At 46.8% G+C, this 15,318-nt stretch overlaps 1 protein-coding gene across 2 annotated transcripts in view; it reads left to right on the plus strand.

Moving 5' to 3' along the window:
- The window catches only part of LOC126992435 (fat-like cadherin-related tumor suppressor homolog), a 77,506-nt gene that overhangs the window by 33,064 nt on the left and 29,124 nt on the right, over nt 1-15,318 (plus strand). For both annotated transcript variants that reach the window (XM_050851184.1, XM_050851187.1), the window contains exons 2-4: nt 428-534; nt 2,064-2,268; nt 10,293-10,504. In XM_050851184.1, coding sequence (XP_050707141.1) covers nt 2,097-2,268; nt 10,293-10,504 — 384 coding nt within the window. In that variant the 5' untranslated portion in view covers nt 428-534; nt 2,064-2,096. The remainder of the gene's footprint in view (nt 1-427; nt 535-2,063; nt 2,269-10,292; nt 10,505-15,318) is intronic.

A 15,318-nucleotide genomic window follows, 5' to 3' on the forward strand; every position in this document is an offset into this window, starting at 1 on the left:
ACATGTTTAAGAATATAGAGCTTAATGTTTGGAGTGGTGGGGAGGGGAGGAGCGAGAGAAAGACAGAGGATCAAGTGGAGGGATGGAATTGAGTGTACATCTAGGACAGGTCTCGCTCTGGTTCCTTCTTCTTCTTCTCTGACGAATAATTGTTGTCATAAAATGTGTGGTAGCTGGGTTTCACAAGCAAATGAGTAGGTGGCACAGACGTTGTGACGCACACACTGAAAGAGTTAATCCCTACTGGGGTCGGCCACTCTTGTATGTTATCGCCAGTATATTCTGTCCTCTGCATCCACTTCGTTCAGACCCAGCTGCCTCATATCTCTCCCAATCCCGTCCCTCCATCTAAATCTATGTCCTCTTGACCTTCTCCCCTCCTCCTGTTCTGGTCTGTTCTGGTCCCTAACATACAGTCTTGTTCCAGGCGTGGTGCGGACGGTGGTGGCGCTGGACAGGGAGACGGCGCGCGGCTACTGGCTGTCCATCGTGGTGTCCGACGGGGGAGCGGCGCCCCTCACCGACACCTGCCACGTGAGTGACGCTCCCCGCTGTGTGTGTGTGTGTGTGTGTGTGTGTGTGTGTGTGTGTGTGTGTTTGAGAGAGAGAGAGAGAGAGAGAGAGAGAGAGAGAGAGAGAGAGAGAGAGAGAGAGAGAGAGAGAGAGAGAGAGAGAGAGAGAGAGAGAGAGAGAGAGAGAGAGAGAGAGAGTATGTCTGTGCGTGAGAATCCTTCATATTCTTGGTGTTCCTCATCATCAAAATTATTTCAAATTACATTAAATATTTACATTTTTTCAGCATCTCATTGAGCTAAGATTGCTTACTATAATGTGCATGTCAATATTAACTGTGACAACTCAGCTGTCTGTTCATAATCAGTCAACCGAACCCTTGTCTGGTTAATAGAGCTGGAAATCCTGTAAACCACAACCAGTACGAAAAAAATATTTAGCGGCTCTGACTGAAAAGAGGGACTCGGTACGGAAATACCTATGCCGCTGTGTGTGTGTGTGTGTGTGTGTGTGTGTGTGCGCGTGCGTGCGCGTTCCAACCTTTACCTATGCCAACCTCTCGTCCAAGTCAATCATTTCTCTCATTTTAAACATTTCGTGGACTCAACTTCTAATGAGTTACCCAGTTTCTCAGTCCAAGAATAATCTTTGCTATTCTAACCTGATCTGTAGGAAAAATCTATGCTCACTGTGCTTACGTGAAAATATAACCCGACCTGCCTTGTGGAGAGCGGCGGGTCAGTCTGGGCGTTGTGTGATGCACCGCGGCAGAATGGTGGAAATGATAGGCGCGCCCCAGAACCCTTTTGATCCTGGACCTGATAAACGTGACCCATTCAACCGGCTCCCATAGTTGAATCGAAGGGAGGGCGGAGGAGTGGAGTCAGCTGGATTTGTGGCTTTCTTCGCCCCTCTGCCCACAACATTCTCAGCCTCTAGGGGACATGGAGCTTTAAGTAGACTGGCCTGGGGTTATCCTGTGTAGCATAAGTCAGGCTCCATCTTGATTCTCAGCCTCTAAGGGACAGGAAACTTTAAAAAGACTCCCCTTGGGTTATCCTGTGTAGAATTAGTCATGCCCCATCTTGATTCTCAGCCCTAGGAGACGGGAGGCTTTAAGAAGACTGCCCTGGGGTTATCCTTTATAGAGTTAGTCAGGCGCTATCTTGAATGTGCCGTGCAGTTTATATTTTCACGTAAGCACATTGGGCATAGATTTTTTTTCAGCTTAGGTTAGAATGGCAAAGATATGGACTGAGAAATTGGGTCTCTCATTAGAAGTTCAGTCCATGAAATGTTAAAAATGAGAGAGATGTTTGACCTGGAGGAGAAGGTGACATGAGTGAAGGTTGGAACACACACACACACACACACACACACACACACACACACAGGGGACTTTATTTATATATATTTTTTTTTGCTTTGTTTTTTACTCTTGAACTGCCTCTTTTGCTGTAAGTGCACACACACACACACACACACACACACACACACACACACACACAGTACCCTCCCACCATCCTACCTTTTAACCAATCCTCCTTCAGGTCTTCGTGGAGGTCGAGGACGTGAACGACCACATGCCCCAGACGGAGGAGCCCGCCTACCACACCTACGTGGCCGAGAACCTGCCGCCGGACACCTCCGTCATAGCGCTGCGGGCCTCGGACGGCGACCTGGCGCCCTCCAACATCTCCTTCGCCATCACCAAAGGGAACCAACTGGCGCGCTTCAAGATACACCCGCAGACAGGTAAGGAAGGGGGAACTTGTTTATCTTTGTTTACATCCGTGGACGCAAAAGTCAAGTGCAAACAAAAGCAAAAACAGGGTGAAAAATAGCCCCCCAGACATCACCAAAGGGAACCAACCAGCACGCTGCAAGATACGCCAGCGGACAGGTAAGGAAGGGAGCAGGCTGTTTTAATTTTATTAATATCCGAGAGAAACAAAGCGTTTTCAACTATTACAAATGCATTTTCACGTCGAATGAGGTAAGGAAATATAGGTGTAAAGAAATCATTAAAGTAAGAACATTGCACTTCCAATGAATAGCTTATCAGTGTCAGTTCGGTGCGGAAGAAAAAAAAACTTTTGCAGTGGAAACAGAAACAGGGGAAAGAAAAGACCGCAAAACGTCACCAAAGGGAACCAATTACTCCGCTTCAAGATACCCCCGCAAACAGGTTAGTAAGGGCCAGCCTGTTTATTCTTGTTTACATTCGAGGAAGCAGTTTAAGGGCAAACAAAATATAAACTGGGGAAGAAAAGTCTGCAAAACATTACCAAAGTGAACCCATTAGCGCGCTTCAAGATACACCCGCAGACAGGCAAGGAAAGAGCAACCTGTCTATTTCTGTGTACACTCTTAACAAAACGTTTTCGAACACCTTGGCACGATGGATGTGAAAAAGAATCGATTGCAACTAGTCGCCTCGGAATGGTTGGCACCCCTGATTGTGATGACGCATCTGAATCCATTATTGTATATGATACGCCTCGATCCTGTGTTGATGGCCGCAGTAAGTCATGCGCTAGTTAGTTTCAGTGGAGACCCCACAAGACCGGCGCAATCATTATTCTTCTTCACACTGAAGGCCTGAAAAGCTTATGCTTATATAAAGGCTGGCCTCTAACAATACATACAACAACATATGTAACTGTACCTAATAGGCTATTAATAAATGTTTCAAATGTTTCAAATGCTTCAGTAATTTCCAAACAGCACGGCGGATTGGTGTGTCCATCTCTACTGTATCACTATGGGGCAACAGGTATTTGGAAACAGGCTCCACTAGTGACACGCCTCGAAGCTTCGAAGCAGACTTAACAGATAATCGGCGCAGGCGGTGCATACACTCATTATTAAACCAATACCTCCCATCCTTATATATCTTACACTTAACCAAGGTGTCGCAGTATGTGGTTTACGTATTGATTTTGGCAGATATTTTAATTTTACATACTTTTACTGGCAGTTATACTCAAACTACCACCTGGAATTATCATTCCCTCATTTGAATAGGAATGACGTCAGCCACAGCATTTAAACTGACTGATAACGTCCTGAAGCGGAATGGGTTACAATTGTTTTTTTTTATCCTCACGACAGCCTCAAAAAAATTGTCAATAATTTCTGTAACGCAATGACGACCTAATGTCAGTGACCCGGTGCTAAATTAGTTAATACCAGAATGCCGTCATCCTACAGACGGTAAAACGCACTGGTGGCGAGGAATTATCACCGCAACATATAACCAATTATAAAAATACGGTTAAGCTATAGTCACACTGACCCTACGACCTGATAACGACCACCAGCGACCCCAAAATGCTGCGATTGACACCCACCGCTTCCCGACCACGCTGGTGGCCGAGCAGTCGTGCTACCGAACGGCTACCGGCGGGCGTCCAGTGTGAGTTCAGTGGGAGGCCGGACGGCGACCATGGTAAAATTTGCACCTTGACCTGATACTTGGAGCCACGTCAAGACGCCCACCATGCACCGACCGGTTGCCGACAGGCCGCGTACCGGTCGCCGATGATTGGCGACCGCTAGGCGGTCTGTCGTAATGAAGACGGCGATCTCCCGTAACGACCGGTCGTATGTCGGTTGCCGTCCAGTAGACCACCGGTCACACGATCGACGCCGTCCGGTCTGTAGGGATCGGCAACGACAACACGGCGATGGCCTGCCACAAGACGCCACCCGGACGCCAATAGATACCACAGTGGTTGGTGTCCTGTATGTGTCGTATAAAAACCTGCACAGTCTGGGGCGGCGATCACACTTTTACCTATACGTTCAGTGAACACACCGACGATGACAGCCCCCCTTGCACCTCACTTGGCCCTGCCCGTGCTGCGCCTGACGCAACAAGTTCGTGATGACTTTACGACCTGCTAAAGCTACAGTCACACTGACTTTACGACCTGCTAAAGCTACAGTCACACTGACTTTACGACCTGCTAAAGCTACAGTCACACTGACTTTACGACCTGCTAACGACCACCTGCGACCCCAAAAGGCTGCGAATCACACCCACCGCTCCCCGACCACATAGGTGGCAAAGTAGTCGTGCGACCGAACGGCTACCGGCGGTCGTTTAGTGTTCGTCTAGTGGCCGTCCAGTGGGTGGCCGGACGGCGACCATGGTAAGATTCACACCTTGACCTCGCACCTTTAGTCAGGCCAAGACGCCCCCCATACGCAGACCGGTGACCGACAGGCAAGGACCAGTACGCGTCCTGTCGCAATGAGGACGGCGACCTCCCTTAACGACCTGCTGCTGACGTGTTACAGTATATTATATTATCACCCAGTTATATTACACATTTCTCATTCTTATTTCTAATGAGAGAAATTAAAGTATTCTGTGCTTCACTGCAGCAAAGGACGGATATTTGTGAGGCGCCCCCCCCGTCCCCTATATGCCGCAGACATGCAAAAAATGCTCCAAGCAATCTTGGTTTAACCTGTTGTTAGTATGTATGTTACATTATATTCGTTCTAAAGCATTTCCATCACCCTGGGCAGAGCAGGAGATGAAATTAACAATTCTTTTTTAAATGGATAAAAGCCATTAGCTCTACAGACTCTCACTGTTACTGCTGTGCACATCAAATCCTACAGTAATTTATTTTGGTTAGGCAGAGGTGACCCATACACATTTGGCCGTGTGCTTGACCCGTGGAGCAGGTTGAGTCGGGACGGAGCTTGGGGGGGCTGAGGGGCGTGGGACGTCACTGCTCAGGAATGTACCTCATTTCCGGGCAAGGGTGGTTTGATCTACCACCGGTCGCCGCACAACTCGCCGTGTGGTGGAAGGCCAGACGTCGACCACGGCCAGTGACAGATGAAAAGTGGACGGCGACCATCAGCGACCTCCTACTATCTGACGGCAACCAGACGGCGTCCGCTTGCCATCCGGTCGCCGTTCAACAGTTAATGGTCACCTGTCGGCCACCGGTGGCAGTCCGCTTGCCGTCCAGACGCAGTCCATTCGGCCACCGGACGGCAACCTTTTCTACGACCGGTTCGACTCCACCCTTTATATCTCCATGGGAGAGAGGGAGGGAGTGGATTGAAGCAGGGAGTGGAGAAAGGTAAGGAATGCAGGGAGTGGACCTCTCCACTCCCTGCCTCCCTCCACCTCTCTCTCCAGATGGCAGTGCTCGGAAGTATTATCACGTCACACCAATACTAAATTAACTTAAACGCCTAAATATAAAGAAATAAATTACCGTGGACAAGACAACAACAAAACATATATGTCCCCAAACTAATACTGTCGGGAGCTAGAGCTACAAGTGAAGCAGCTCATGAAATATATAATCAATCACCTCCTGACATCAAAGAAACGAAAAACGTACTCCATTTTAAATCAAAGTTTATAATAATATTACCTAATACATAATTAACCTCACTGTGTATTTGCAAAGTGTAGTTGAAGTGTGTGTGTGTGGGGGGGGACAGTAACCACTCCTAGTCAACGGAAAGAATCCGGCTTAAGCGGGGCTCTAACCGCCGCCTGTTTGACAGGTCAGGTTCGAGTGAGACAAGCCGGGAGTGGAGGGAGGCAGGGAATGGAGGGAGGCAGGGAGTGAAGAAAGATAGGGAATGGAGGAAGTAGACCTCTCCATCTCTCTCTCTCTCTCTCTCTCTCTCGTTAATGACATTGAGGCAAAAACAAACTAAATAAATCACCAAGTTTGTATACTACAACAATGAAGGCAAGCAAGGTCTGAGTGTGTGTGTGTGTGTGTGTGTGTGTGTGTGTGTGTGTGTGTGTGTGTGTGTGTGTGTGTTGCATTTACCTTCAATCCAACTTGGACAGAGTATAATTGTACAATTTTATGAGGTAAGCGAGGATAATGGCTATTGAAGCAATGTAGATATTTAAAGGTTTAATACAATGAAAAAGAACATGTATACAAAACAATAAATGGAACATGACACATTTACATAGAACGACGGCTTGGGTGTTCGGGTGTGTTGAGCTCGCTGCTGTTCCTGTATTGGTTCCTGTGGTCGGGCTGCCGTAGCGATTGATGATCCATGATTTCTGTCAAACCAGACAGATTCAACCCCCCATAAGGGGTCGATGTAACTCCCTGCCAGGAAGTTGTAGGCCACCGTGGTTGTGGTGTTCCTGGGTAATACGTCGTCATAGGGGGGTGTTGTGGTCGTACTGGCGGATGTGGCTGCTACTGCTGCTGTGGTTAAGGCTGGACAGGTTGCTGTAGGGCGTTCCCTTCGAAGCATTGCAGGAGAAGCGTCATGGCCTCCTTCATGGAAAGTCTCCACGATGTTTCACTCAGCCCTTTAGCCTCGATGCCCAACCAATGGCAAAAGGCTGCCCTGGAGTTGGCACTCAAGTTCAGGGCCGAGTCCAACGTTTGTGCCATGTCCGGGCTGGCGGACATTCTGGTGGCCACCTTGAGAAGGGCTTCGTCCAGACGCCTTGCAATACTCACTGACTGGAGCTGACGCATTCAGGAGCTGGTGGAAGCCGGGCTGGGGTGGCGTTCAACACCAGCACTGCAGTCACTGTCGCTGTCCTCCTCAGGTGGTTCCTCCGTCGATATAATCCTTCCAAGTCGGCGACTTTCCGCTCTGACGCCGACGTAAGACTCGTCGTCGTCAGGGTTGATTTCTTCGTGTTGGGAGACAATATGAACTTCTAAGTCCTCTGCCTCGTCCGCATCCATTTCCTGGGCACCATCTAGGAGTGAACAATCTTCCACTTCCTCCTGAGGCTGCAGTTGATGTACCCTTTTCATTGTTGACAGTAGGTATACGAGTGGCAGAAGCCGTTGCGGTGGGCAGATGGAGGCAAGAGGTGTTGAGAGAGGCTGGTCACTGGTAGTCGGATGCTGGGGCGAATGCTGAACTTCGACTGGAGCGCCGTCCTTTTATTACGGTCGCTCCGCCCACAATGACCTGACTTCGTTTAGTCTCCTCCAGTCGTTGAGAGCGGTGGCGGTCCGCCCTCAGCCCAGACGCAGGCAGCAGCCAATAGGTCGGGGAGGAGGCGCCAACCATGCGCCTATGAGACTGCCACTTATAGATAGCCACCGTGTGGCGATTGGACGGCGTCCATTTGCCGTCCAGCCTACCACCGGTCGCCGCACAACTCGCTGTCTTGTGGGAGACCGGACGCCGACCACGGCCAATGACAAATACAAAGTGGACGGCGAACATCGGCGACCACCTACTAACTGACTGCAACCAGACGGCGTCCTCTCGCCATCCGGTCGCCATTCACCAGTTAACCGCCATCTGTTGGCCACCGGTGGCAGTCCGCTTGCCGTCTAGACGCAGTCCATTCGGCCACCGGACGGCAACCTTTTTTTCACCTTACACCACAGCATATTAACAATACATTATCGAGATCAAGCGACAAGACTTATCAGTGCGCATGTAATACTGAGCCATTGGCATCTCCCTCCTTCCCACAGAGCATGTGTACACAGGGCTACCACTCGTTAACACAGGGAGAGGTGTTTCTAAATTCTTCGTCCGTGTATCTCAGAATGCATGGTGCTTAAAGCGTTCGAGAACTTTCTGTGGAGAGTGTTCATCTCAGGAAAGAAAATTTAAGGGCAAACAAATATAAAACAAGGAAATAAAAAGCCCGCAAAACATCACCGAAGGGAACCAATTACCTCGCTCCAAGATACACGCGCAGACAGGCAAGGAAGGAGCAACCTCTTTATTTCTATGTACCACAACTCAGGAAGGAAAAGTTAAGGGCAAACAAATATAAAACAATGGAAAATGAAGACCGTAAAACCTCACCGAAGGAAACCAATTGCCTCGCTTCAAGATACTTCCCCAGACAGGTAAGGAAGGGCCAACCTGTCAATTTCTGTGGAACCACACCGGAGGAAAGAAAAGTTAAGGGCAAACAAATAAAAAACAAGGGAAGATGAAGACCGCAAAACCTCACCGAAAGGAACCAACCACCTCGCTTCAAAGATACACCCGCAGACAGGCAAAGAAGTAGCAGAATGTTTATTTCTGTGTACATCTGAGGAAGAAAAAGTTCAGGGCAAACAAATATAAAACAAGGAAAAAAAAAAGCCTGCAAACCTACTGCTCCCAAGAATGTGATTGAGAGTTCCAAAAGGTTTCTCAGAAGGGGTTGAAGAAGTGTCTTGATACTCTCCTGTCAAAGAGTTAAGTCATTCTAGACACTCGTGTATTGCTGCTGAGTCTGTGTGTGTGTGTGTGTGTGTGTGTGTGTGTGTGTGTGTGTGTGTGTCATCTATAGGTGTTGACCGCTGCACTTCTCATTATTAGTTCTTATGAGTGAAGTAATGAAAAATGACTCGAATTGTGTTATAACCGTCAATTAATTATCTCTCAGAGAGTAAAGCCATCACAGTAAGTACCTTTCATGTAGTAATAATAATGTAATTTCTTGTGTAGTAGAGCGTGGACTCTCACAAACCTGCCGTGATAATGTCAGTAAGTGAGTAGTTTTTACCTCACTCGTACTAACATTCGCAGCGAGGAAAAAAAAGCTTCAAAGGGATCCATAATTACCGCGGCATTCTCTTTGTAAACAAGGCCAACGTGTGCTGCTCGGCGGGGGTGGGACACAAAAACGTACAAGCGTATTAAAACAAAGAGCCACGAATTATATTATTGCATCACGCACCGCTCTGAATAGTGACAAAAAACTCTAAATACATACACGGTAAGTCTATCTTGTTGGCGGGAAAGAAAACCCTACTTCACAAAAACCTACATGCATATTATGAGAGCCAAGAATTTAGTATTGCATCACGCGCCGCTCTGAATAATGACAAACAGATCTAAATACATACACGGTAAGTCTATCTTGTTGGCGCCAGGCGGGAAACAAAAGCCTACACGCGTATTATGAAAAGAGACACGAATTATAGTATTGCATCACGCGCCGCTCTGAATAACGACAAAAAGATCTAAATACTACCGCGGCATCTCTTTATGAACAAGGCTAATATGTGCTACGTGGTGTGTGCTGGGAAACCAAACCCTTCAACCCTATTTAAAAAGAGACACGAATTGTAGTATTGCATCACGCGCCGCTCTGAATAACGACAAAAAGATCTAAATACTACCGCGGCATCTCTTTATGAACAAGGCTAATATGTGCTACGTGGTGTGTGCTGGGAAACCAAACCCTTCAACCCTATTTAAAAAGAGACACGAATTGTAGTATTGCATCACGCGACGCCCTGAATAACGACAAACAGAAGATTTTAGCCTATTCATCATCAATCTTCTTCTTCTTCTTCTTCTTCTTCTTCTTCTTCTTCTTCTTCTTATTATTATTATTATTATTATTAATATTATATTTATTCTTATTATTACCATTTGTAGTGGTAGTAATGTAGTAGTAGTAGTAGTAGTAGTAGTAGTAGTAGTAGTAGTAGTAGTAGTATAGAAGAAGTAGTAGTAGTAGTTGTTGTAATAGTAGTAGTAGTAGTAGTAGTGGCGGGGTGGGGCCAATGAATTGCTTTGTGAAAGGATATGAGAGAATATACCGCTCACAACGCAACTCTAATAGATGAAGGCCCGTAGTAGTAGTAGTAGTAGTAGTAATAATAACAGTAATAGTAGTAGTAGTAGTAGTAATAATAATAACAGTAATAGTAGTAATAGTAGTAGTAGTAGTAGTGGTTGTAGTTGTAGTATCATTACACACACACACACACACACACACACACACGATAACTTGGCCCCCTCGCCTTCCCCGCCACTAACACTCACGCCCTCTCCCCCAGGCTCCCTCACAACCCTGGTGCCGCTGGACAGGGAGCAGCAGGCAGAGTACGAGCTGTGGGTGCGGGTGAGCGACGGCCAGCTGTCCTCCGTCACCCTGGTCTTTATCACCGTGAGCGACGTCAACGACAACCCGCCCGAGTTCCTGGAGCCGCTCTACCGCGTCACCGTCCCCGCCCGCAGCAAGACCAAGAAACGGGAGGCGCTCTTCAGGGTAAGTGGCCCCCTGCTTGAAGGCTTACACGCTCTTTATCTCTCATCATAAACAGTCTCAAAGTGAATGTGGGGAAGTATTTAGAGCCCGCATTCTTATACTCTCTTCTCTCATCTCAAACAGTTTCTCACGCCATTTTGGGAGTTTGAAAGTAAACGTAGGGAAGTATTTAGGTAAGTGGCCCCCTGCTTGAAGGCTTACACGCTCTTCTCTTATCATAATAGAGTCTCACCTCCGACTTCAGGAGTTTGAAAGTGAATGTGGGGGCACCGTTGCCAGATTATCGTACTCAGAGCCTCGTATTTACCGGTTTCTGAGCCATAGCTTTTGCCAAAAAACACCAATATAATCAACCATTTTAACGATAACTATATATGAAGGCAGTTGTTGGGGTCGAGGAGGCAGTTTTGGGGTCGGAAAACGGCAAACATAGGAAGCTGAGTACGACAATCTGGCGACGTTGTACAGTGGGGGAAGTATTTAGGGCCCGGAAGGCTTTCACTCTCTTTTCTCGTCATAAACAGTCTCAAAAGTGAATGTGGGGAAGTATTTAGGGCCCGGAAGGCTTTCACTCTCTTTTCTCGTCATAAACAGTCTCAAAAGTGAATGTGGGGAAGTATTTAGGGCCCGGAAGGCTTTCACTCTCTTATCTCGTCATAAACAGTCTCAAAAGTGAATGTGGGCAAGTATTTAGGGCCCGGAAGGCTTTCACTCTCTTTTCTCGTCATAAACAGTCTCAAAAGTGAATGTGGGCAAGTATTTAGGGCCCGGAAGGCTTTCACTCTCTTATCTCGTCATAAACAGTCTCAAAGTGAATGTGGGCAAGTATTTAGGGCCCGGAAGGCTTTCACTCTCTTATCTCGTCATAAACAGTCTCAAAAGTGAATGTGGGCAAGTATTTAGGGCCCGGAAGGCTTTCACTCTTTTCTCGTCATAAACAGTCTCAAAAGTGAATGTGGGCAAGTATTTAGGGCCCGGAAGGCTTTCACTCTCTCTTATCTCGTCATAAACAGTCTCAAAAGTGGATGTGGGGAAGTATTTAGGGCTCGGATTCTCACACACTCTCTTATCTCAAACTGTCTCACCGCCATCTTTGGGAGTTTGAAATTGAATGTGAAGTATGTAAGGAAGTAGCCTCCTGGTTGAAGGCTTACACGCTCTTTCCCTCTCACCATAAACAGTCTCAAAAGTGAATGTGGGGAAGTATTTAGGGCCCAGACTCTCACATGTTCTCTTTCTCTCGTTACAATCAGTCTCTTACGCCATCTTTGGGAGCCTGAAAGTGAAAGTGGAGAAATATTTAAGGACGCAGCCCCCTGGTTGAAGGTTTGCACTCTCTCTTCTCCCATCATAAACAGTCTCTGCCATCTTCGCGAGTTTGAAAGTGAATGTGGAGTCGTATTTGTGGCCCAGAAAATAGGTTTGATAGATTTTTTAAAGCACTGAATGGAGGACGTTGGGGTGTATTTTTTATGAGTGGTGTGAACGTAGCAGTTAATATGAATAAGGACAGAACCACAGAAACATTAAATACTTAGATACGTAAGAATAGAAACATACATAGATAGAGAGATAGACAGGTAGAGAGAAAGAAAGAGAGACAGTTAGTTTTGAGTCTATATATCAATCACATAACAAAACAATCAGATCACAAGCTCCCAATCAACGTAGCTATACTTAACAAAACCCGAGATTCACAAAGCCACGAAGAACCTCTAGAAAAGACCACAGCCACAACACTATAGTCTGTTCACTTAAGTCCGACCCAAGCTGACAACATAAACCTAAGCGTGTTTGCAAGCTGAGTGCTGATTGGCTACTGCTATGGCTTCTAAGTTTTCTTTAACCTTTGTTTGTGTTTATCTCACGCAGCACTTTATGATAATCTGCACTGTGCTTACGAACACGCTTAGGTTTATGTTGTCAGCTTGGGTCAGACTTAAGTGAACAGACTATACCTGGCTGGCTACGAGGGCTCCGCTAGTTAAAGGTCCAAATTCCTAAACGCATCGGGTTCCCATTGCCACTATTTCCCAAGGCCAGAGAGAAGATTAACCGGGTCTTCATGAGTGTTTTTGGAGGTCTGGTAGTTAAAGGTCCAAATTCCTAAACGCATCGGGTTCCCATTGCCACTATTTCCCAAGGCCACAGAGAAGATTAACCGGGTCTTCATGAGTGTTTTTGGAGGTCTGGTAGTTAAAGGTCCAAATTCCTAAACGTATCGGGCTCCCATTGCCACTATTTCCCAAGGCTATAGAGAAGATTAACCAGATTTTCATTGGTGTTTCTGAAGGTCTTATAGTTAAAGGTCTATATTCTTAAACGTATCGGGCTACTATTGCCACTATATCCCAAGGCCACAGAGAAGATTAACCGGGTCTTCATGAGTGTTTTTGAAGGTCTCCGGTAGTTAAAGGTCCAAATCCACCTATCCACTATCCTATCCACTCGACACAATCTTCCAAACAACTATCCCCTATTCTTTGACAACACCCAGTTATCACCTTCTTCAACACTAAACATTCTCGGTCTATCCTTAACTCAAAATCTTAACTGGAAACTTCATATCTCATCTCTTACTAAATCAGCTTCCTCTAGGCTGGGCGTTCTGTACCGTCTCCGCCAGTTCTTCTCCCCCGCACAGTTGCTATCCATTTACAGGAGCCTTGTCCGCCCTCGTATGGAGTATGCATCTCATGTGTGTGTGAGGGGGGGGTCCACTCACACAGCTCTCCTTGACAGAGTGGAGTCAATGGCTCTTCGTCTCATCAGCTCTCCTCCTCATACTGATAGTCTTCTACCTCTCAAATTCCGCCGCCATGTTGCCTCTCTTTCTATCTTCTATCGATATTTTCATGCTGACTGCTCTTCTGAACTTGCTAACTGCATGCCTCCCCTCCTCCCGCGGCCCCGCTAGACACGACTGTCTACTCATGCTCATCCCTATACTGTCCAAACCCCTTATGCAAGAGTCAACCAGCATCTTCACTCTTTCATCCCTCACGCTGGTAAACTCTGGAACAATCTTCCTTCATCTGTATTTCCTCCTGCCTACGACTTGAACTCTTTCAAGAGGAGGGTATCAGGACACCTCTCCTCCCGAAATTGACCTCTCTTTTTGGACACTCCATTGACCTCTATTCAGGAGCAGTGAGTAGCGGTCTTTTCTTTTCTTTTTTCTTTTTTTTCTTTGCGCCCTTGAGCTGTCTCGTTACTGTAAAAAAAAAAAAATCATAAACGTATCGGGCTCCCATTGCCACTATTTCCCAAGGCCACAGAGAAGATTAACCGGGTTTTCATGAGTGAATTTCGAGGTTTCCGGTAGTTGAAGGTCCATATTCCTAAACGCATCGGGCTACCATTGTGACTATTTCCCAAGGCCACAGAGAAGGTTAACCGGGTTTTGATGTGTTTTTTGAAGGTCTCCGGTAGTTAAGGTCCATATTCCTAAACGCATCGGGATCCCATTGCAACTATTTCCCAAGGCCACAGAGAAGGTTAACCTTGGTTTTCATGCAGCGTTGCCAACTCAACTGGAAACTTCACATCTCCTCTCTCGCTAAATCAGTTTCCTCGAGGTTGGGCGTTCTGTATCATCTCTGCCAGTTCTTCTCCCCTGCGCAGTTGCTATCCATATACAGGGGCCTTGTCCGCCCTCGTATGGAGTATGCATCTCACGTGTGGGGGGGCTCCACGCTCACAGCTCTTCTGGACAGAGTGGAGTCTAAGGCTCTTCGTTTCATCAGCTCTCCTCCTCCTACTGATAGTCTTCTACCTCTTAAATTCCGTCGCGATGTTGCCTCTCTTTCTATCTTCTATCGATATTTCCACGCTGACTGCTCTTCTGAACTTGCTAACTGCATGCCTCCCCCCCTCCCGCGGCCCCGCTGCACACGACTTTCTACTCATGCTCATCCCTATACTGTCCAAACCCCTTATGCAAGAGTCAACCAGCATCTTCACTCTTTCATCCCTCACGCTGGTAAACTCTGGAACAATCTTCCTTCATCTGTATTTCCTCCTGCCTACGACTTGAACTCTTTCAAGAGAAGGGTATCTGGACACCTCTCCTCCTGAAAATGACCTCTCTTTCGACCACCTCTTTTAATTCTTTTTTAGGAGCAGCGAGTAGCGGGCTTTTTTTATAATATTGTTTCCTTTTTTGTGCCCTTGAGCTGTCTCCTTTGTTGTAAAAAAAAAAATTATCGCATTGTATTTTCGTAATTTCGGACCGATAACTATGGCAAAAAGGAAAAAAAAGAGCATCAATAAATAACAGCTTTAACGCAAGCTATAATTTTCTATCGTTATTTGTGCAGGTACGAGAGTTTGAGGCTTAAAAATGATAAATACAATGTGGTGAATACGATAATCTGGCAACGCTGTTTCCATGAGTGTTTCTCCCGTTCAAGGTCCAGAAGGCGTGTCAAGCCATCACCGCCAGCACCAAAACAGTCCACGAAAAACCCAGCGTCGGTGTTCTCAGACGCTTCCACCTCTCACATCAACTATTTCCAAGGGCCGAAAGGGAGATTAATCGCTATCCAATGAGTGTTTGTGTGGACTCACGGCACAAAAGAATAATCAACCTACCAGAAGGGCTACGCAACTACCTCTGCAAATTCCCCAAACACCTACGAAAGCTTTATCAAATCCGTGGACTTGGGCGCCGAAATGTTTAAGAATATGGCCCCTGGCAGCTTCTACGAGAGGCTTTTCAGACAGGCAATGTGAAGCGCCCATACGTTTAAGAATACTAAAGAAACATATCCGGGCTCGAGGGAACGGAGGAAGCACAAAAGAGGTTATCAAAG

Source organism: Eriocheir sinensis, unplaced genomic scaffold (assembly GCF_024679095.1).
Source record: "Eriocheir sinensis breed Jianghai 21 unplaced genomic scaffold, ASM2467909v1 Scaffold462, whole genome shotgun sequence".
Lineage (NCBI taxonomy): Eukaryota > Metazoa > Arthropoda > Malacostraca > Decapoda > Varunidae > Eriocheir > Eriocheir sinensis.